This window comes from Rhineura floridana, chromosome 17 (genome assembly GCF_030035675.1).
Source record: "Rhineura floridana isolate rRhiFlo1 chromosome 17, rRhiFlo1.hap2, whole genome shotgun sequence".
Taxonomy (NCBI): Eukaryota; Metazoa; Chordata; class Lepidosauria; order Squamata; family Rhineuridae; genus Rhineura; species Rhineura floridana.
The window spans coordinates 22,326,459-22,350,632 of record NC_084496.1 but is presented as its reverse complement, the minus strand read 5'-3'; the positions used below and the strand labels follow the sequence as shown (position 1 = coordinate 22,350,632).

At 45.4% G+C, this 24,174-nt stretch overlaps 1 protein-coding gene across 5 annotated transcripts in view; it reads left to right on the top strand.

Annotated features, from left to right (window-relative positions):
- The window catches only part of GRIN2A (glutamate ionotropic receptor NMDA type subunit 2A), a 212,238-nt gene that overhangs the window by 109,018 nt on the left and 79,046 nt on the right, over window positions 1–24,174 (top strand). For 4 of the 5 annotated variants that reach the window (XM_061599547.1, XM_061599545.1, XM_061599544.1 and 1 more), the window contains one exon: window positions 22,663–23,255. In XM_061599547.1, the coding sequence (XP_061455531.1) occupies window positions 22,663–23,255 (593 nt within the window). Of the gene's footprint in view, window positions 1–18,287; window positions 18,368–22,662; window positions 23,256–24,174 lie in introns of those variants that run through there. The other variant, XM_061599548.1, reaches the window with a different exon arrangement.

The following is a 24,174-nucleotide window of genomic DNA, read 5'->3' as shown; positions in this document are numbered from 1 at the left end:
TTAGAAAGGCACCATCGCAGTTGGCTTTTCAGTTCCTAGGTTATGGCGCTGATGGGTAAGGTGATGTCAAAAAGGGCTTTATTTATTTATTTTATTTATTTATTTTATTACATTTTTAGACCGCCCTATAGCAATAAGCTCCCAGGGCGGTGTACAGCATAATAGTTTTAATAAAGCTTTCTTTAGTTACTGTATATCCTGCCCTGCCTTTTCTCCAAGGAGCAAAAGGTATCATTCATGCTGCTCTCTCCTCCCTCCTCCCCTTTATTCTTACAACAACCTTATGCGGTAGGTTAGGCTAAAAGACACAGACTGGCCCATGTGCATTTCAGGGCTGAATGGGGATCTGAACCGAGGTCATTACAGTCCTAGCCAGACACTCTTACCCAGGCGTGGGGCACATTTCTCAGCCTGGGGGTCGCATTCCTTCGTGGGTAGCCATCCTGGGGCTATGGGCCAGTAGTAGGCGGGGGGGCAGAGGCAAAAATGGGTGGAGCAGCAGATGTGACTTTAGCATGTACAGTAGGCCACATGAAATCAAGAGGTTTCTTCTCTCTCTCTCTCTGTCTCTCTCCAACGTGGCAGGCAAGAGGCACTATTAGCATTCAAGGACACATTCCAGCCCTGTAAAAGCACTCAAGAAAGCTGGTGATGGACCTAGCCTAGGAAGAGTCCCAGGGGCCAGCTAGAGAGACCTGGGAAGCCACATTTGGTCCCAGGGCCTGAGTTTCCCTACCCCTGCTCTAACCATTACACCACACTGTCTAAGACATGTTCACGGAGGACCTGTCTCCCATTGGCTTTGGTACTTCAGTGGGAGCTCCAGCTTTAGAGGCAGCCTACCTCTGACTCCCTGCTGGTAAATGGAGCAAGGGGCTGTCACTTTGCCCCCATGTTTTCCTTGTGCGCTTCCCAGGCACATCTGGTTGGCCACTATTGGCAGCAGATTGCTAGACATGATGGTCTGATCTGGTGAGGTGATCTTAATTATCATTAAAGAGCATCAGGTTCTTGTTAATTGCCTGCCAGGAAAGCACTGCAAGAGGGCCTCCTCTAAACAAATCCTCCCGAGATGCCAGCATTTAATGTTTGCGTTCAATGTGTCGCGCTGAAGTTAATGCAAGTTAACAACCTGAAATGAGAGAAGCAGCAGCGACGGTGCAGTAGGGTTGGGAATTCATATCTTGCACAGCCAGCAAAACACTGAGATTCTTAGTAATGATATAAAGCCCCTCCTCGGCGTTAGATTGCAGAAAAACAGGTTGGAAGTTTTTGGTGAAACGGTCTTTTGGATTTGGGTAGCTGGAAGCCAGTTGCCTTGATTGCTTATTTCCTGACAGCCATAAAAGAATGGGATGCTTAGCTGAGAGCTAAGCATTCCCCTGGACTACTGAGTGGGCAGATTCTCTCCCCTGCTATTTTCCATGGTGGCCTCAAAGTGACTGCAGCCACTGACGTTTTGCAGGCTCAAGGTGTAAGATTCTTCTCCAGCAGCCTGGTTTCCACCATCCCTGTTCCCAGGCTCAGTCCCTGTTTTCTGGTCCTTCTCTATAAGAGCATAATGGCCTTGCTGGATCAGGTTGAAGGCCCATCTAGTCCAGCATCCTATTCTTGGAGAGGCCAACCAGATGCCCATGGGAAGCCCACAAGCAGGACTAGAGTCCAGCAGAGTTCTCCCCACTTGTTAATCTTAATAATTGGATCCAGAGGCATACTGCCTCTTACAGTGGAGGCAGAACCTAGTCTTTGTGGCTCGTAGCCCCTGGTAGCCTTATCCTCCATGAAATTGGCTAATCTTCTTCGCAAGCCATCCAAGCTGGTGGCCATCACTGCCTCCTGTGGGAGCAAATTCCACAGTTTAACCTTGCGCTGTGTGAAGGAGGACTCTGGGCTATACCCAGCGTTCTCTGTCCACTCGTGCAAGGGCTACTGTGCTAGTGGATGTGAACATAAGAACATAACAAGAGCCTGCTGGATCAGGCCAGTGACCCATCTAGTCCAGCATCCTGTTCTCACAGTGGCCAACCAGGTGCCTGGGGGAAGCCCGCAAGCAGGACCTGAGTGCAAGAACACTCTCCCCTCCTGAGGCTTCCGGCAACTGGTTTTCAGAAGCACGCTGCCTCTGACTAGGGTGGCAGAGCACAGCCATCATGGCTAGTAGCCATTGATAGCCCTGTCCTCCATGAATTTGCCTAATCTTCTTTTAAAGCCATCCAAGCTGGTGGCCATTACTGCATCTTGTGGGAGCAAATTCCATAGTTTAACTATGCGCTGAGTAAAGAAGTCCTTCCTTTTGTCTGTCCTGAATCTTCCAACATTCAGCTTCTTTGAATGTCCATGAGTTCTAGTATTATGAGAGAGGGAGAAGAACTTTTCTCTATCCACTTTCTCAATGACATGCATAATTTTATACACTTCTATCATGTCTCCTCTGACCCGCCTTTTCTCTAAACTAAAAAGCCCCAAATGCTGCAACCTTTCCTCATAAGGGAGTCGCTCCCTTATGTGAATTTTAATGTTGTGCAGCAGAGGAACCCATGCAACAGTTGCACAAGCAAAGCTCATTGAGCAACAGACAGTGCAATCCATTGCGCAACAAAGCTACCAGCAACCTGCTTACGCATCCTCTGGTGCAACCATGTCCCTCTGGCTCGAAACATTTCGCCTGCAGAACGAGTAGGCCTCTAACTTAGCACTACATTAGAGATGACCCTCTGTTTTGTCTGTTGTGAATCTCACCGGTAAATCGCCATCCCATTTTCGTCCCACTTTTACTGCCTTTTAAGGAAGCCTCTGATCATAGAAGTTTCGTATCGCCATCCTTATTTCCATTTCTAATGTTCAGGTTGCGAGCACCATATGGTCTGCAGCCAACATGGCACCACCCCATGTCCAAGAAGGCAGTCTTAAGAAGGGTGGGGCGAGGGATGGGGAATGCCGTTCCCATGCTTGAACGGCAAAGCAGACTCGGAAGGCTGTCTCCAAAAGGGAGGGGGATGAGGAGAGGACCATGAGCTGGCAGAATGGCCAACGGGGAGGGGTAGGATCATGTGACATAAGCTGGCTCCACCCCTGAGCCTTGCTTCTTGCATCTTTGTGGCTCCCTCCTGCCCCCCTCCCCATATGCAGCATTGGCATTGCTACTTGCCTGTTGAAGGGCTAAATAGGATTTTTTTGTGTGGGATTCCTCAATTGGCCTTTGCAGCCTTCCTTTTTCATCCACTTCACACTGTTGGGATGAATTCATTTGGCTTTGGAAATGGTGTGGTTTTTTTGGGGGGGGGATGCTTCCCTACTAGAATGAGCTAAATTCCTCCCCTGCCCGTGCATTTAAACCCGGTTAATTTGATCTGCAGTTCCTCCAAGCTGCTGCATGAATAAATATAACCTCTATGCCAGTATTTGCGCCTTCTGAATCTGCTTTGCAGGTGGGAAGGCAAAAGTGGTTTGGCTCACATTTTAGTGAACCTACCAAATGTGCCCTGCCTGGACTAATGCACAAGCTCAAACACACCTATCGTTTGAAAATCACACTTTAGCAATTTTGCAATGTCGTTCTCCAACCAAAAAAATGCATCCGTTAGGGGGAAGAAAAAAAGATGTGTGCGTTGGTGAGAATAATGTACAAAAATACATATATTTGGATAAAAGGTCTGAACATGCATACAAATATTTATCTTTATCTTTTATGTGTTTTATTTATATCCCACCTTTCCTCCAAAGAGCTCAAGGGGGTGTATAAACATGGTTCTCCTCCCTCTCCTTTTTATCTTCACACCAACCCTGTGAGGTAAGTTAGGTCAAGAGATGGCAACTGGTCCAGTGAGGTACATGGCTGAGCAGGGATTTGAACCTGGGTCTCCTTGGTCCCAGTCCAACACTCTGACTGCTACACCACACTGGTTTCAAATCAAACAAAAACAAATACTGCACTTAAAAATAAATACGTCACAAACTGAGGCAGAATTGGGATGAACTGAATTTAAAGATGGAAAAATGAGAGAGAGAACCCAAAATGAAAAGAAACAGATTTGTCCATCCCAATAGCCATCCCTACAAGGGCAAACCTGAGATTTTCCCGAAGTATTTTTTTTTTATTGGGGGTGGGGGGAAAACTCCAAAACAGCTCAGTGAAGACCGAGTCATAATGCTTACTGTGTGTTGGGGAGAGGGAAATGAAAAACGTGTGGCTCCATCCACTTTTGCATCTAGCCCAGGGAAACCTTTGCCCCCTTCCACAGATGTTGCCGAACTACAACTCCCATCAGCCCCTGCAAGCATGGCTAATGGCCAGGGGTGATGGGAGTTGCTGTTCAGCGACATCTGGGCGGTCACAGGTTCCCCACACCTGGGCTAGAGGCAACAGTGGGTGGAGCCACACATGGAAATTTTCCCTTTGTACAGTTGGCTGGCTTTTCACACACACTTCTCTCAATTCTCCATCTGGGCGAGCAAGATGCATTGTCAACGGCACATTCCCGATAGGCAAAAACACTCAAGGAGGGTGCAAAATAGGGCAGGCAAGGGGCGTGGCCTGTGGATATGGGGGTGTGGCTGAGGAACAGGTGTGGCCTGGAGAGTGTCCCAAGGGTCAGATTGAGAAGCCTGGAGGGTTGCATTTGGCCCCCTGGCCTGAGGTTGCTGACTCCTTCAATATGGCCTTGCCCAGCTCAACCCCAGCCTCTTCCCCCATCGATTGCTAGAGCTCTTCAAGATGACAGCAGACAAACAATCCACAACCAGAGCTGTTGCCTTTGACCTCTCTTTCTCTCTCCCTCTCTTGAGAGGCAATATGCAAGGGTATTTTTTGCCTCCGCTCTGCTGTATTTATGAGCGCAACTTCGAGGCTGCCATCTGGCTGCTTTTGCGAGTGCTAAATCAACTTTTAAACAAAATTGCAGGCATCCGGGCGGGGCGGGGGTGGTTTGCAGCGGGAAGTTATCTAAATTGCCAGCATTTGCATTCCTGATTCCTCTGGTGCCCTCGGGATACTCCACGGAATGTGCATTAACTGTTCATTTAGCATTAATTCAGCTAAGGCTATTGAGATTATGAATGTTCATATTGCCATTGCTGTTCATTGTGTCTCTTTCCATGGAATTATGTGCTGTCCAGAGCTGTTTTTATGGGCTGAAGATGTTGGGTGCGACAGCAGAGATTGGGGAGAAACTGCAAGATGAATATTTTTCAAATGATGATGGTGGTGGTGGTGATAGAAAAACAAGAAGAGCAGTGTTGTGTAGCAATTAGAGCAGAGATAGCCAATGTGCTGTCCTCCCAAAAGTTGTTCCCATCATCTGTAACTATTGGCCATGCTGACTGGGGTTTATGGGAGTTGTAGTTCAACAACATCCAGAGTGGGCACTCTGTTGGCTATCCTTGGGTTACAGTGTTGGACTAGAACCTGGGAGACCCAAGTTCAAATCCCCCTCAGCCTTGAAGCTCATTGGGTGACCCTGGGCCAAGTCACAGTCTCTTAGTGTAACCTACCTCACAGCGTTGTTATGAGGATAAAATGAAGAAAGGATGGGGAGAACCATGTGTGTCACCTTGAGATCCTTGAGGAAAGGTGAATGCAATAATGGAACAAGTTTGGAGGAGGATAAGAAGGATGTTCAGGCGACTGGAAACAAAACCCCACGAGGAGAGACTGAACGAACTGGGCATGTTGAGGCTTGAGAAGAGAAGACTGAGGGGAGATATGTAGCACTGTTTAAGTACTTGAAAGGTTGCCACACAGAGGAGGGCCAGGCTCTCTTCTTGATACCCCCAGAGTGCAGGACATGGAATAATGGGCTCAAGTTACAGGAAGCCAGATTTCGACTGGACATCAGGAAAAACTTCCTAACCATTTGAGTGGTACGACAATGCAACCAATTATCTGGGGAGGTGGTGGGCTCTCTCACACTGGAGGCATTCAAGAGGCAGCTGGACAGCCACCTGTCAGGGATGCTTTAATTTGAGTTCCTGCATTGAGCAGGGGGTTGGACTAGATGGCCTGTCTTTAAGAAAACAAAACTTTACTGGTTTCACACCGTGCTCCGTCTCTTGCTCACCAACCAACTCTATAACGCTTTCCTATTACCCCCCACACCTCTGTGTGCTCATTGAAGCCTTTTTGTTGCTGCTTCTCTTATCCGTTACAGCTGCAGCCTGACCTTGGGCGTTTCTGCCAAGTGCTGTTAATTAACGGCTTCACTCTTCCCTTAACTCCTACTGTCCTGTCTGGAAATGGCTGTGTTGCCCACCTAAGCCTGACAGCCCCCACCTTCCAGACAGACATCGTGAGTTACAATCCATTGCGTGTACATGTATACATTTTTCATTTACAAAGTTACATTGCTTTACATTTTTACATTTGTACAGTCTTTAGGCATGTTAAGCAATTGTCTACATTCTTTGAGTATGAACACATTTAACACATATATGCACAGTCACTGTCACCTTCTTGAGCATACTTTGCCATTTGTTCTCTTATGCTATTTATGAACAGGGTATCACTGTCTGTTATTACTTTGCACTGTTTGTTTTCCTCATTGTTTGTCTCACCCTGTATGGCTGATACTTGGAAACGTTCTGGCGGTTTCCCTTTGTTTTGTCGTGTTGACCTCCTCAGTATTTCTGTTTCTTGTTCCTGTTCTGTTTCTGTATCTGTGTTTGATGCGCTGCTACTGGAAGCAGAGCTGCTTGTCTCTATCTCCTGTTTTGTTTCTTCCCTTTCCTGTTTTATTTGTTGAGCAGGCTCTGTTGCATTTATGCCATTTGTGTCACTGCAATCTAGATTTACATATGTTTTGTGATTCTCTGAGTCTTGTTCTTGTGTTCTAACACTCCTGCTGAGTGTTACACTACCATCCTGTGGAACCCACACGCGGTAATTCACATGTTGAAACCCCAACACATATCCCTTTTTCGCTCTGGGAGCCAATTTTCCCTTTCTCTTTCCCTTGGGAACATGCACCCAGCATGGGGAACCAAATCTCAGTATGTGTTGCAATCTGGGCTTTCTTTTATACAACATTTCATATGGTGACATGGCAATAGTTCTATGCAGTACTCTATTTTGAATATATGTAGCATACATTAAACTTTCTCCCCAGAAAGATTGATCAAGGCCTGAATCCTTTAACATTGCTCTCATTGCATCCCGCAATGTTTTGTTTTCAGCTGTCCCATTCTGATTCACATTTACAGCAAGGTTTATTCCTTTCATTTCCAAATATTCTTCCAGGGACTTTCCTGTGAACTCCCCGTCCTGGTCAGATCTAATGTGTTGCACCTGTGTACCATGCTGCACTTCTACTCTGTTTAGAAAATGTTTTAATTGCTCTGCAGCCTCATCTTTTGTTTTCAATAACTTTACATGACAAAATCTTGAAAAATCGTCAACAATCACGAGAAAATATTTAGCACCACCTTTTGTTTTGGGAAATGGTCCCGCTAAATCAACATGTATTGTCTGATAAGGCTTATCTGTATTTCTTTCAGCTACTTTGTTAATTGGAGCTACAGTGGCCTTTGTCTGCTGACATACTTCACACTGCATGTATTGCTTGCAGTCTTTTAGTTGTACATCAGCACTGAATTGCTCTGCCTTTTTCACAGTCTCATAATTTACATGCCCCAGCCTTCGGTGCCATTCATGGATACATCTATCATGTGTTTTCTTATGCGTTACTAGTGAGGCTTGTACTGCAGGGTTTACATTTACATAGAACATGCCTTCCTTACAATATCCTTTTAGGCACACCTTTCCCCTTTTCATTATTTCACATTTCTTGTTACTAAATAACACACTATAATTCATTTGCAATAGTTTTGAAACTGACAGAATGTTGTTAGTTAAATTAGGCACAAATAAAACATTTGTCATTATTGTTTGTAAAGCACATAACTGTACAGTACCCTTACCCATCACCTGTTGTTTAGTGACATCAGCCAAACTCACGTCTTCATTAGCTGGCACCATTGTTTTAAATAGACTTTTATCTTTTATCAGTGAATGGGTGGAACCTGAGTCCAGGACCCACAAACTATTGCCTCTGTTAACAAAGTCTTTTTCATTCTTTGTCTTTGCACTCACCAACTGCACGTGTGAGGGTTTTCTTCCGTCCCTCCTCCTTCTCAGTAAGTCACAGTCCCGCCTTAAATGATGCAAGGAGCCGCAGTTGTAACAAGCTTTAGTCCCAAAAGCCTTTATCTCAGTCTTTTCTTTTCTTTCACTCCTTTCGTTCCGTCCCTCTTGCCTTTGTTTTGTTTCTTTTCTTCTCTCCCACTCTTGCTTTAGTTTGTCTGCAACACATCGAAACGAAAGTCCAGAATCGGGCATCGCTTCAAGTGCGCTGATAACAGGATTCCAAGAGTCATTAAGTGTTGAAAGAGTGATATAGATCTGCTGCGTTTCAGAGTGTTCCACTCCCCTTTCTTGTAATTCTACAAACAGGCTTGTAATGTTCATTAAGTGTTCTGACATAGTTACTTCGTCAGTTAGCTGCATTCTGTATAGTTTTCTCACAAGACTTATTCTACTGCTAGCTGTTTCTTGAACATAATATGCTCTTAAAGCAGTCCACATTTCTTTAGCAGTTTCTTTACCTCTTAGAAGCAGTAGTTGCGAGTCTCCAACAGCCAAGATAATTAATGACTTTGCTCTTTCATCCAAGCGTAGCCATTCAGCAGGTGGTGGAACGGAGGGGGGTTGTTGGTCAATTACTTTCCATAAATCTTCTCTGTTGAGATAGGCTTGCATCCGCAGCCGCCAGCATGAGTAATTTCGTTCAGAGAGACGTTCCAGTGGAATGCCAGCCAAAGTTACTCCAGTCATTCTTGCAGACCTCTTATCACTTTGGTTTCCAGGCAACACGGTTCTCTATCTCTGTTTTGCCGCTCTCCCACAGCTTACCAGCTCAGCTTCCTTCGGTTGTCCGGCGTAGCACAAGCTTGCTCACTGGTTTTAACTGGGTGTTACTGGTTTGGAACTGGGCCCATAACCCTTGTAGACTGCAGCACCAATTTACCAGTATAACCAGTAGAGTCCAGTAGCGTTTTAGCTTGCTTATCAGTGCCAGTCGCCGACCGAAATAATAGACCATCAGCCACGTCTTTAAGAAAACAAAACTTTACTGGTTTCACACCGTGCTCCGTCTCTTGCTCACCAACCAACTCTATAATGCTTTCCTATTACCCCCACACCTCTGTGTGCTCATTGAAGCCTTTTTGTTGCTGCTTCTCTTATCCGTTACAGCTGCAGCCTGACCTTGGGCGTTTCTGCCAAGTGCTGTTAATTAACGGCTTCACTCTTCCCTTAACTCCTACTGTCCTGTCTGGAAATGGCTGTGTTGCCCACCTAAGCCTGACACTTACAGGCCCCTTCCAACTCTACGATTCCACGATTCTGTCAATAAATATATAAATAACATTATTGCAAAACCAGCATTTAGGGCATTAATCAGCCTTCCCCAAGCTGGTGCCTTCCAGATGTTGCTGGACTGAAATATCCAAAATCCCTGAGTCTTGGCCATGTTGGCTGGGGGCTGATCCAAACTGTGGTCCAAAAATGACTGCAGGGCATCAGGAAGGGGAAGGCTCATACAGTTACTGAACATCACAACCTCTCTATCTCTATGATTTTTACCTCTACTGCCATCTATCTTATCTACCCTATCCTTCTTTCTCTCATCATTCCTAAAGTAGAGAGGTTCTGGCACTCTGTGATAGCAAAGATTAAACTGGTCATATGTCAGGTCAGCCTCTGTGGCCAAAGGAAGAATGAGTGAGGTGGCCAGCAATCAACCACAACCCAGAATCATCCACCTCTCTGGAGCGGGCAGGAAAGGAGACAAGCTTCTTAGCCTGTGTACCTCCCAATGACTTTGGAAAGTAACCTATAGGCTTCTCAATTAGAGCTGCCCCACTATTCACAGATGGAGAGTGGGGAATTTTTTTTTGCAAAAGTGTATGGGTGTGTAGTCTTTTAAAACAGGAAAATTCATGGGAAACCACCAACAGAGCCACCAGGGGCGAGGAACTCTTGTAATGAGCTAGCCCAGAGAATGGCTTAAAATATGCATAAATTATGCTGAAATATTTACATTTGCTTATATTTCTTAGAATATGCTTTAGATCTGCTGAAATAGCTTCATTTGTAAGAGCCAAATAGCAAGAAAAGTAGTTTAAAACTGCCCCCCCTTTTCCTGTGTCTCATGAGTAAAGCTGTAATTTTCCTATGAAAGCACATAGAGATAAGAGGTCTGGGCAGTCAGCCAGTATTCAAACCGGTATTTTTAAGAGGAAGTTCCTTATATGGTATGGTTAAAACCACCACATTCAACTAGTAGTTTACACTGAGCATTCTCACTGTCTCTAGGAGAAAGCAGAAAGGTCACTAGTACACAACATAATTGATAAGGCCATGGGAACAAGTCTTCTCTTTGATAAGAAAGGTTATAAAATGCCAGGTTTTACGCGTGTGTGTGTGTGTTGAATAAAGCAGGAGAACCATCCATGTATTCCATCCATGACATCTGATGGGTGATGTATTATAACATGTATTTCCATGTATTTTGTAACTTTGGCTCTGTAATGTGACTTAGAGTTTAACTCAGTCCTTCATCTAGTCTAACTTGTTTTAATTAAGGTGTGCCTTCAGAGTCTTATACTTTTATATGTTAAATGGATATCCAGCAACTTATTTTGGGCTGATATATATATTTCTATTTTTCTGTTTCTGCAATGATGGTTAAGGCCACCTAGAATGCATTTTATTGTAGTGTGCAAGATATGAATAAATAGTATATATTATAAAGATTGTTCTGCTATCTGAAGTCTGACTCCCAAATAGAAAATTCCTGGTACCTCCCAAGACTCAAGAATCTCAAAAAGGATATTATAGAGTTGGAAAAGGTTCAGAAGAGGGCAACCGGAATGATCAAGGGGATGGAGCGACTCCCTTATGAGGAAAGGTTGCAGCATTTGGGGCTTTTTAGTTTAGAGAAAAGGCGGGTCAGAGGAGACATGATAGAAGTGTATAAAATTATGCGTGGCATTGAGAAAGTGGATAGAGAAAAGCTTTTCTCCCTCTCTCATAATACTAGAACTCGTGGACATTCAAAGAAGCTGAATGTTGGAAGATTCAGGGCAGACAAAAGGAAGTACTTCTTTACTCAGCGCATAGTTAAACTATGGAATTTGCTCCCACAAGATGCAGTAATGGCCACCAGCTTGGATGGCTTTAAAAGAAGATTAGGCAAATTCATGGAGGACAGGGCTATCAATGGCTACTAGCCATGATGGCTGTGCTCTGCCACCCTAGTCAGAGGCAGCATGCTTCTGAAAACCAGTTGCCGGAAGCCTCAGGAGGGGAGAGTGTCCTTGCACTCAGGTCCTGCTTGCGGGCTTCCCCCAGGCACCTGGTTGGCCACTGTGAGAACAGGATGCTGGACTAGATGGGCCACTGGCCTGATCCAGCAGGCTCTTCTTATGTTCTTATGTTCTTGAGTGATGTCTCCTCTATTCTCCACCTACACTAGACGACTGCTGTTGATAACTTGTGAGTTTAGGTGGACTAACGTTTGACATACAAGGACTCTATGCAGACATGGAGGAAGGGAGAAAGCAAGAACCCTTGGCTCTGTGCATTCACTGGCAAGAGGGCCAGCCTTGCTGATATCACTGAGGGTAACATTCCCTTTCAGGCAACCTTCCAGAGATAATGTTCTATACCAAAGAAACCTATAACTGTGTTTAAACCTCTGATTTTTTAAGAAAAGCTTTTCTTCCTTATTACTTAGTCTTGAGGGGTGTGTGTGTGTGATATTTCTGATATTTCTGATGCAAACGTATACCAGTGCTATTATTATTATTTTAGTGGATGACTCCCAGTTTCTTAACTCTGGCCTTTAAGAGAGACGCAATGGCAAGACATGACAAAATGGAGTTGGCAGCCATGATAGGGGTAACTGGGCATGGTCTGGATAATGGGGAATTGCTGCTTGTACGTTTTGTACAGCAAACATTTTTACAACATGAGTTCAAAAGGTGCCAAGATTCCTCCCCCCCTCCAATCTATTGATTAGAAACCGTCTTCTCTAATGAAACAGAGTTAAATGGGTTGCATTACACAATAGGAATGGGCCAATCTGCCCATTTCAGTTTCTTATTTTTCCAGTCATAAGTACAGTTCTCCACATTTTCACACCAGTCTGGATTTTTTTAAAAAAAATCTCATGAAAATTCACCAATACCTGGGAGCATACTAGACACTTTCCTGTGGCTGCATATGGCCCGGAAAAGATCGTTTGCGGTGAGCAAGCCATCCTTAGGGGAAGCTTTGCAATATAAGAACCTGCCTTATATGGAATCAAACCATTGGCTCCTCTGGCTCATTATTATCTATACTGTCGGGCAGCAGCTCTCCAGCATAGCCTGGAGATGCTGGGGATTGAGCCTGGGATCTTCTGCGTGCAAAGCAGGTGGTTTACCCTACTGAGCTACCCCTATTCCCCAAGGATGTGTCCTACCACTGAGTTAGGCCTGATGGCAGTCATGCATCCAAAGCCGTTCCTTGAATCACAAATGTAGTCTTTGCTTTGCCTGACAAGAGTTTGTGTTGTCAACAGTTGCCACTTGGAAAGAGTTTGGGCTGGAGCCAGCTGGTATAGTCCTGACAAAGAGGACAATTCCACTGGTCGAGCCTTTTATGTCATCGTGACAAATAATACATCTTGGGAATGAGCTGTTTCTCTGATCAATATAATCTAATCAGTGTCATTTCCTCCTTAGCTGTGAAGAATAGGGTGCCGGAGGGCTCTTGTCTGCTAAGCAATTTGATTTGTCAATTCCAGCCCAGCGATTGATCTTTATAACAAAACGGATGCTCTTTCCTCTCCTCACAGTTCCTTAATTAAACAGTGTCTTCTTTCCCTCTCTTCGCCCTGTGAGCAACCTAACCTAATCCAAACTAGAGGGGAAGAGGGTGGAACCTGAAGCTTCCTTTTTTGAGAAAATCAGGTTGTGCAACCTTGGCAGCAGAGAATGGAGCTGAGCTTGCAGACAGAGAAGGTTTACATTCTCTGAATTGCAGTTAGCAGTGGCTGGTGCTCATTGTGACTGGTAGGGCGGAAGGCAGGTAGACCAACAGTTTGGGCTGGAACCAGCTGGTAGACTAGATAGTCCTGACAAACAGGACAATTCCAGGGACCGAGCCTTCTAATATCATCTAATCAGCGTCATTTTCTCCAATGACAGGAGTAGCTAGAGCTAAGGGCGGGCAGAGTCACTCCTCGCTTAGTTATAAGTAAGGCAAGCAGGTGAGAGTAAAGGGCAAGCGGAGGGCGGACTGAGGTTGGTGGGGAAGTGCACCGCTCACCCTAATGTACCAGCCTCCACTGTTTGCAGTCACAGATAATGCAACAAAAGTAACTAGTGGCTTTCATTCCAAATTTAAAACAGTCAGGGGAGAGATGGGTGAATCTGCCCCTTTCCTTTTTTCTCGGTTTCCCATTTTTTCCAATCTTAAGTTGTCCACGTTTCCACATCAGTTTGCAAAGTTTTTATTTTTTTTGTTTATTCTGAAAAAAGTCCTCATGAAAATTCAACAGTATTGTAGTGCGAATTTCTCTTCGGTTCTCCACTTTTCCACACTGGTTGGTGATTCTTTTTTTTTTTAATTTGGAGAAGTCTTCATGAAAACCCACCAGCATTTTAATGTGATTTCTCCCATTAATGTATACACTTGTGTGTATGCAATCTTGCCTAATATACACAGTTTTGCAAAGAAATTTCCCCCCAAAATAATGGGTGTTTGTATATTGTTTTCACTAATATATGCATTTGAATGCAGACTTTACTGTAGTATTTGCATTTTTGAACACATTACTTAGCTAGAGACCTCACTTGCAAAATTTGGAGAAGCGCTGTCTTTGACGGAAGGCTGTGTTTTGGTTCCGGTATTGCTTTGGAAAATGTGGATTTGGTACGTTGGCGTTTACCTGCCAACTGAATTGAATTTCTCTCATATTATCAGTTGGAGAACCTGAAGCCCCCGCGGGGGCCAGATGCGGCCCTCCAGGCCTCTCTATTCCATGAACTCTCCAGGAAACACTTTCCACTGGCTTTACACCCTCCTTTGCCTGGCTGGCATTGTCCTTGAGCTTTGATAATTCTTCTTGTGTCTCTGGATGGAGGATAGAGATGGTTGTGTGAGGGTGTGTGGAAACCAGCCTACTGCACAAAGGTGAAATTTACATCCATGCTCTGCCCACTTTTACTTTGTCCCCAACCACTACTAGAATGTGGCCCTCAGCAGGGAATGTGGCCCTTGGGATGAAAACATTTCCTCAGATATGCATGTGTCTCTGTGTATTTATTCCAAATAGTTCTTTTTGGTAAACCCCCTCTGAATACCGCTTACCGTGAAAACCCTATTCATAGGGTTGCCATAAGGTGGAATTGACTTGAAGGCAGTCCATCTCTCTCTCTTCCATTTCGAAGTGTGGATTTGCCCTTTCCTCTTTTATCTGAACAACAACCCTATGTGCTACGGTCGAATCCTGGCAACTGCTTCAGAATCCCCCAGTGAGCTTCAGTACTGAGCAAGGTTTCAACCGATATCTTCTTCTCTGTCAGACTTGACTGCCACACCCTTCCTGTTGCATTGACTGTGAGCTCAGTTCTGGTACTTAAAACAAATCTTTGCATTCAGCAGTGGCTCAGAGGCGCTGTGTTTTTTAATTCTAAGTGTGCATGCCTTTTGCACCTGGCTCCAGTTGTTGGATCTCGGGGTCCTAGTAAAATACAAAGAAAATCCTGTACATTTCAAGTCTGCCCTGCCTTAATGGTGGTGTCATTTTTTTTACATTGGGGCTGCATACCCACTGTACACTTAAAGCACATTTGAAGTTCCCAGGAATCTTTTGGGAAAGTCATGCACTTTAGATGCATGGTGTGTACGCAGCCTTAGTAAATGGACAAAGACCATTTTTGCATGGGAAGTGCTTTTTTTTTAAGTTTTAAGTTAACCCTCTCCTATAATTCAGTGTTATCGGTTTAATTTCGCAAAAGCCAGTTTGCCAGGGCTCTGTAATTTAAACATTTTAGTGAATAATTACCACCCAAGTTGCACACTGGTTTGCTGTTCAGTGGGAGCAAGGAGCAGTCTACTTAATTGCTGGCACAAAAGACAAGCATGGATTGAAATGCTCTTGGCTAATAGCATCTTCTTGCTTTTGTGTCAAATCCCCATTGAAGGAGAAATATTGCAGAGTTGGTTTCAAATACCAATCAGGAGGCACTGTTTCCAGTTTGGCACTTAACACCAAGAGGCTCAAAAGTCCTAATGCACTTGCTTAATCTGAGCCCGTCTTTCCTGTCTATTCAGCAAATATATACAGCATAATATACTAAAACAAAGATGGCGAACCCCAGGCCGTCAACATGCCTCGGTGGACCTGCTTTCACACCTTGCTTGCTTTCGCTTGGCTGGAATGAGTCCTTGAATTCTGAGAGTGCCTCTGGCTTATCTGGATGGAGGATACCAATTGGTTTGTTAGTGTATGTAGAAATGAGCCTGCTGCACAGAGGTAAAAATTATCATTGTTGCTCTCCCCCCGGTTGCCTCTGTCCCTGCTGACTATTGTGGCCTGCTGAGCCTCCGCTACCCTATGAGGGCCAGGGAGGGGGAAGACAAGAGTTTCAGGTTTCCCAGCTGTCAGAAGGTGTGGAAGACCCAGGAGTTGTTGAGTCTCAGCAAGACCTTGGGAGGGGGAGTGAGGTTGAGTCCGGACCAGTTCCCACGGATGGCGCGGTCTCCGAAGAGGAGAGCGTGCCGCCCCCAGACAGGTCGGATGAGCCGTTGGAAGATGTTTCGGAGCGCGCGTTGACTCCCCCTTTACCAAGCGGCTCTCAGGATGCTTCAAGCGTGCCACTGCCCCATGACCTTGAGCCGGTTGCTAAGGAGACGGTTCTTTCGGATGAGCCGTTGGAAGCCCCCCCCCCGTCACCCCGCTCTCGATGCTGCGAGAAGCGGACTGGACAGAGTCAGGACTTGCGAAGGAGTCAGAGATTATGATCTAAAACTTTCCCTACTTAAGACTGCAGCTCTCTGTCTTGAGCTGCTGAGTCACCTTTCTTCACACATTGCAGAGCATGTCTAGAGTGCAGTTAGGGAATTCTAGAGAGCTTGCTTGGAGGTTTCTATGAAGCGCACTGCCTTCGATGTATCCATTACTTTAATAAAACAAGATTTGATTGCACCTGCGCCTCAGCCTCGTGAATCCCGCTCTGAACAGGACATGGCCCCTGGAAGGTTACCCAGAATGGAATGTGGCCCTTGGACTGAAAAAGCTTCCCCATCTCTGCCTTAAACAATATTTAAGAGGAGCAAAATGTGTTATTAAAGGCAATGGAGACTAGTGAATGTACTCTGGATTTTAGTCTGAACTTTCAAGGAGCTGTACAAGGCGCTGAACACATTTTGGGAATAGGTTTCAGCCCCTTGGAAGCTCCTTGAAAGTTTGGACTAAAACCCAGAGCAGATTCACTGCCCCGCTGACAGCTGTCTCCCCTGGTTAGAGGGTTGCATCCATACTGTCCTGTCCATGGTTGGTAAACGGCAACTTAAATGATCTTGTCCAGAAACCTCCTTCAGGTTGTGGTGAACCTCCAGGAGAAGGTTTTGGGATCCCCAGTTAAAGCATTTCTGCTGGCAGGATTTGGAAAGACTACTATGGAATTTGCTCCCACAAGACGCAGTAATGGCCACCAGCTTGGATGGCTTTAAAAGAAGATTAGACAAATTCATGGAGGACAGGGCTATCAAAGGCTACTAGCCATGATGGCTGTGCTCTGCCACCCTAGTCAGAGGCAGCATGCTTCTGAAAACCAGTTGCCGGAAGCCTCAGGAGGGGAGAGTGTTCTTGCACTTGGGTCCTGCTTGCGGGCTTCCCCCAGGCACCTGGTTGGCCACGGTGAGAACAGGATGCTGGACTAGATGGGCCACTGGCCTGATCTAGAAGGCTCTTCTTATGTTCTTATGTTCAAGCAAGAGACATTATCACCATTTAAGAGCAATGGATGTGATCCTTACTTTTGTACAGAAGGCAACATTCCAGCCATGCAGAAGTCAGAGGTTTTTATAAACGCACATACCTCTATCCAAAGAGGCACTATCACAGCTCAAGGACACATTCCAGCCAGGCCAATGAGCTCAAGGTGGGTGTGGAGCGAGGCTGGTAAGTGGCATGCCCTGTGGAGGGTGCCGAGAGCTGAATAGAGAGGCCTGGAGGGCCATCTTCAGTCCCCAGGCCAGAGGACCCCCACTCTTGGACTGGATGACCTCCCAGCTCTGTGGTTCTGTAAGGATGAGGACCAGTACGTTGGGCCCAGCCAGTTCCAGGCATATCATACTGAAGGCCTGGCTCATGGTAGAGATGGGAAGACAACTTTTTGGAAAAGTCCTAAGGATGTCATTCCTCCTGGGATTGCTTAATTTGCTTGGCTCTCACTGTAATTAGTCTGCCTTAGCTTTAAGAAGAAGAAGAGAGAAGCGTTCATCAGTTGTTTGGGGGAAACGATGCAGAAGGCAGCAAAATAATGATAATAAAAGTATGCTTCCATTGGGGATTCAGAGTACAATGCCATCTGCCTTCATTAGGAATGGTCACAGAAAATTACATGCCATCTCTCAGTGGTGGAGAAATCTGATAAACAGATAAATTTCATGGGAAAGTTGGACCCATCAACAAATGTTAGTTGACCACTGTAAAGAAGGAAAAAGGCAGAGATTTGAGCCACCTAGAAATGGCTTGTTGGGTGGGGAGAAAAATCGTATGTTCCTTATATGTGGGGCCCATGTTTTAGCAAGAGAAAGAATGCAGAAGACTGACTCCCTGTAGCCTTTGCAGGAGCTAAGATTTCAATCCTTCCGACAACCACCATTTGTTCATCCAGTTATCATCAGGACTGCAAACTTTAATCAATAGATTAATCAGCTCTAATTGATTAATTGGTGGAGGCTACTCAGAGCAAATCTGAAACACTTGGGTTGCATGTTTAAGGGCATTAGAAGTGATTTGGTTCCATTGTACTACTGTGGCAGGGCTAAGGCTAGTTAGTTAGCTGATCATGGGCCAGAGGTGGGTGCATGATCAAAACTGGGCTATACGAGACACCCCCAATTTTGTTCAGGGCCCAGTTCAGTGATCCTGATTGGGCCTGATTCAACTCAGATGGACCCAGGCCTGAACCAATGTGGGTCCTGAACTGAGTCAGGGGCCTTGCACAGTCCTAATATTTAATTCATTTTTAAAACTCCAATTAAATGTGCAGTTGGTGGTGAGGAGGGGAGGGCGCAGAGAAGGAAACATCACAGGTGAGAGTGCCTCTCCCTTGCCACCTGATGCCCCCCTTTTGACAGCCCCGGATTGTTCCAAGCGGACCTGACCTGTGGTGATCTGGGGCTGCCTTGACCTGCCTTGGACATATACCTGGTCAGCCTGAATCACCTCGATTCGGTTCAGGAACTAGGTTTTGTCTGGACCAGATTCACAGCCCTATTGACTTACCCAAGATCTCCCAGTGACCTTCATAAATGAGTGGGGGATTAGCATGGAGAGATTCGGTGCAAAGGTCACCCTGTTGCCAATTGCTGCTGTTGTGGTCACAGCGTTTGTCTTGCATATAGTCTGGGTCTGGGTAGGCATGCCATAGACTTTGCATCTTGTGTTTCATGGCTCCATAGTTTTTATCACTTGTTTCTAATCTATGCTTAGGTACTAGTTTGTTAGAGTTCCTATCGGCTTCTCTTTACGAGGCTGTTAAGTCCCCTTTTGCATTTCGCTCTGATATTTGTGGAGGTGAGGTGGGGTGTGTGGGGCACATACAGTTCTTTTTCTTCCACTTAGTTGTTGAGTGTGAAATTTGGAATTTTGCAGTTTCTGCCCTGTGAAAAATCAGAACACCCTCAGAGCAGAAAACCCTGAAGGTATGTGCCAGTTAAAGCTAATGCATACCTGCTCAATGAGGGGGGGAAATCTGATTTTTCGGGGGGAGCTGCTCTTACATTATGTTCTTTTCAGACATTGCCTGTTGTGAACTCCACATGCTAAAGCCAGAATGGCTCGATTTGAGGGCTTGCTGGAACAAGTCCCAGGGAACTGCAGAGGGGTGAGACTGCTGGGACCCTCAAGGGGCAAGCTTTTCCACTTGCTTTGCCCCCCACCCCTGCTCTTAGTGACATTTTTCTGGGGACTGCCCTTTACCAGGAAGATGAGTGCTTTTGGTTTGCTGTTTAGAAATGTTAGCATTTTGTTAGTTTGATTTTTTTGTTGTTGTAAATTGTATTATTTGTATTTTTATTTGTGTGTAAGCCGGGGGGCCTATTTGGCTGAAAGGCGGCCTAGAAATAAAACGTAACATAACGTAACGTTAAGACAGTTGTTATAGTTCAGATAGTCACTTTAAAAGATAGTCACTCGCAATTTTAGTGAAGTTTCCTATGGTAAATTATTTTCTTTTGCTTCTGTTTCTGTGAATATGTGAAGGACAGCAACACCTTGCATAATTTACGCTTTAAAAAACTCCAAGAACAATTGTGGAATAATCATACTGCCTATTCTGTAGAATAGTCTCCAGTAGACATGAGGAGCGTCTTAGTTTGCACAAGATAAAACAGTGGGAGGTGAAATACATTCTAGAATATATTCTAGAATATCCCTGCAGTAGCACCTCTCAGCCTGCAGCTGCTCCTGATAAGGTCTACAATTGCAGAGGTGCTTCCTCCCTGACAAAACAAGATCAGCACAGAACATGTCTTGTTTCTGTTATTTGGGCTGATTGCAGGTGTTGCCACCACTCACCATATGCTCAGAGGTGCATGTTACCAAATTCTTCCAAGCTACACCGGAAGTGGATTGGACTGTGAAACACCAACCCAAATGGTGTTTGCATTTTTACAAATTTGTAGGGCAGTACAATATCTCAGAGAGGAGGTCAGGCCTCCTGCTCCCCTGGTGCATTCACTATAGCTGCCCAATTTCCCTGCTTTTTAAAGTTTGATAGAAATATCTGATGGCTATAGGTACGTTCTTAAACCACAAGGGTTTTTTGCCTGTTAGTGAATCAAGATATATTAGCACCTTATTTTTACCAAAAAAAGCACCGAGCATAACAATGGCTTGATGAGTATATAGTTTGCATCGGATAGGTGTCCCCATCTGTTCCCCTCAATGACAACAATGAAGCCACTTTGAGCTGCTGTTGAATAAATGGCTGATTTCCACTGAAGGCTTCACATCTCTCATCTTGAGAGAGAGTAAGACAGAGAGAAGGAAAACACAATAAAGCTATAGAACAAGGATCCACAGCAAATACTAAAAAGACCTTTATACAGTGTAATATCATTTCCCTCCCCTCTCTTAGGCACATTTCAATTTTGGGAGTGAGCACCAGAACTAAACAGTGGCTGTGTTGTTCCCAGGAAGTTAATTGCGCTCAAGACTAAATTGGCATCTGGTGTCAGATAAATGATGCTGTGCTCATTTCGTGGTGAACGTTGGGGAAAACGCAGCCCATGTTGAGAGAGCTGCCAATGTAACCTTCAATGGATGTGTGTGTATGAGATCTTGACACTTTCAAATGGCTGCATCTCAAGTTAGGATATTGCAGAACTCAGAAAGGCAGAGAAAATGACCAAAGGGTAGGAAAAGCATGCATGTGAGGAAGATGGTTGGGTCTTTTTAGTGCGGGGGGGGGAGATGAAAAAGAGGAACATGGAATTTTTTAATTTATTGCATAGATTTTCGTTAGGGTGGTGCACCGGATTCAGCTGATTCCTGAGCCAAATCAGGCCCATTTGGAGGGTTTGGAGCCTTGGCTGAGTCGGCTTCGGATAGTCACGGATCGCTACAGGTTGGATGGATGACCTAGAGTGATCTGGGGCTGTCAGGAGGTAGGCATCAGGCAGGAAGAAGAGGCAGCAGCAGCTCTCCATTCTGCCAGAGCACCACCCCACAGGATCTTTGCTTCCGCTCATCAGCGGGTGAGCAGAGGCAGCAATCCTGTGGGCTGCGGATGCTACCTTGCAAACAGCTTCCCTGCAGTTTCCCTTACAAACCAGCATTGCACAGGGCCGCTGCTGAAAACCATCTGTGCGAGGAATGTGGTTGAGGATGATGGAACTATCCTGCAGGGTTCGGGATGCTGTTTTGCAAGAGGCTTCCCAGCAGGAAAGCCGTTTGCAGACTAGCGTGGCTCAAGATCGCTCCCTCATCTCATCAGCTCATGAAATGAGGGAGCGATCCTGTGCAGAAAGCCCCACTCTAGGTCATCCCCTTCCCCCTCCCTTTCCTGGCCGTGCCCTCATGAAAGATTAGTCTACTTATTCAGGAGTGGCTCCAAGCAGGGGCAGGTGGTCCCTTGGTCAATCCGCCTGATCCCGCTCTGATGGGAGCCATCTTCTGGGGATCTGTGCACAGCCCCAAATTTTACTTACTACATCTATATCCAGCCTTCCTGACAAGGTGCTCAAAGCAGTGAATGTACATTGTTCTCCCTCCTCCATTCTTATCCTCACAACAACTTTGTGAGATAAGTTAGGCTGACCGAGTGAGAGAGAGGCTGGCCCAAAGTCACCTGGTGAGCTTGATGGCTGAGTGGGGATGCACATCCTGGCCTCCCAGATCCTAGTCTGACTCTCTAACCACTATACCACACTGACGTGATAGAGACTTATAACATTTCTGATGGTGTGGAGAAATCACAGAGAGGTTTTTTTTTAACCCTTCTCTTATAATGCCCAAACTTTGGATCATTCCCTTTAATTGGTGAGCAGGAGATTTGGGAAGGAGCAAAGAAAAGCTCTTCTTCACCCAATGCATGATTAACTTATGGAACTCACTGCCAGAAGATGTGGTACTGCTGGTGGGAAGGAGTAGCAAGGGAAGGTTGCTGTCTTCCTACCCTGCTTGTGGGTTTCTCAGGGCTGTCCGGATGGTTTTTGCAGGAAGCGGCTCACGGGACTAGATAAACCTTGGGTGTAACCCATCAAAATGTACATTTCTCAATGCATAAGATACAAAATGTGAATATTATGAGAAATTTGCACTGAAATGCTGATGAACTTTAATGAGGACTTTTTAAAAAAAAATCAAACTGATGAGGAAATGTGGAGAACTGAACTGAAGAGAAACCAAAATGGACAGATTTGTTGCTCCTTACTTAGAGTAAACCCACTGAAATGAATGAACCTAATTTAGTCTTGTCTATGACTGAAGGCTATTTTTTTTAACAAAAATGGACCCTCCATGTACAGAGGCAGTATACCTCTGATTTTCAGATGCAGTGGAAATACAAGAGAGGTAGGTCATCACTTTGATGCCCTGCTTGTGGGCCTATTGGAGGCTTCTGGTTATTCACTGCTGGGCAAGACAGACCTTTGGTCTGAACCAGCAAGTTTAATTCTGATGAGATGCATAGATTCCAGATGTTGTTGGACTCCAACTCCCATCTGCCCGAGCTAGCATAGTCAATGGTCAGAAATGATGGGATTGGTAACCCAACAATTTCTGGAGGTCTGTTGGTTCTCCATCCCTGGTTTAGAAGTAAGCACGAGAAAACCTCACCTACCGCTCAGTAATCAACCTTTCTTTTCTTCCTTCCTCTTTGCAGGATGTGATGTCCACATTTTTCCAGTTTGGGGCTTCGATCCAACAGGAAGCCATCATCATGCTGAAATTCATGCAATACTATGACTGGCACGTCTTCTCTGTGGTGACCAGCACTTTCCCCGGCTATCGGGACTTCATAAGTTTTATCAAGTACACTGTGGAAAACAGTTTTGTGGGCTGGGATATGCAAAACATCATCACCCTTGATACGACCATTGGTGATGCCAAGACGACGATTCAGCTGAAGAAGATCCACTCTTCCGTCATCTTGCTGTACTGTTCGAAGGATGAAGCTGTTTACATCCTGGATGAAGCTCGTTCCTTGGGCTTGACTGGTTACGACTTCTTCTGGATTGTTCCGAGCTTGGTTAGTGGGAACATGGAAATAATTCCTACAGAGTTTCCCTCAGGGCTGATTTCGGTGGCCTACGATGACTGGGACTATCGTTTGGATTCTCGGGTACGGGATGGCCTTGGGATTATTATGACGGCTGCAGCAGCCATGTTGGAAAAGTATTCATTCATCCCTGAAGCAAAGACTAGTTGCTATGGACAGCAAGAGAATAGTGACCGGCCATCTCACATGCTACACAAGTAAGGTTTCATTTGTTTTTTACTACTACTGCTGCTACTACTAATAGTAATAATAATAATAATAATAAATGTGGCTTTTGATATTTGGAAAAATGCTTGGCTGTGGAGCTCAGAGGTGGGAATCTGTGGCCTTTCAGATGCTGTTGCACAACAAAAGGAGTGGGGAACCTCCAGGCCATGGGCCCATCTTGGCCTGCTAGGGTCTAATTTGGCTGCAAGCCCATTTTCCCCAAACCATGCTCGCTGTCAATCTCCTGATTTCACTGAATGGAGCCAGCTGATGGGTGGGGTTCAGTTCTACGTTGGCTGTACCTGCCAGTGCTACAGAGTCTTTATGTTAGATGACTGAGATGGGCCCCCCACCTGTCAAAGTTGTCCATTGGTATGGGGTGAAATAAAGATCCTGTCTACACCCCTGTGCTACAACTGCTATCATCCTTGTCCATTGACCATGCAGGCTGGTGCTGATGGGAGATGGAGTCCAACAACATCTGGAGGGCCACAGATTCCTCACACTAGTATAACTGATGATGAGAGTGATGTTTCTTGCACTTTACTTTCCCATGTGGTAGGAAGGTCTGCAGGCAACCTTTCACAGGATGTAAAGGGTTCAGGTGCTCAGATCACATACCTGTGCAGTAGAACTTATTTGCCTTTCTCTTTATGCCAATGAGGCAACTTGAGGAGGGTGTCCCTAACCTGCTCTCTGCTCCAGTATAGCACCACAACTGGAAATGGCCAAAGAGTGGTATGGCAGGTCCCTGCTCGGTACATATCCGTCTGACATGTTTGCAAATCTTTATTTTGGGAGCTGCAGACTCCAGCTTTGGCTGCTGTTCTGTTGGGATCATCGGAGATGTAACTGAAACGTGGTTCTCACCTTATGAAACATAGTTAGGGGAATGCAGAGTTTACTTGA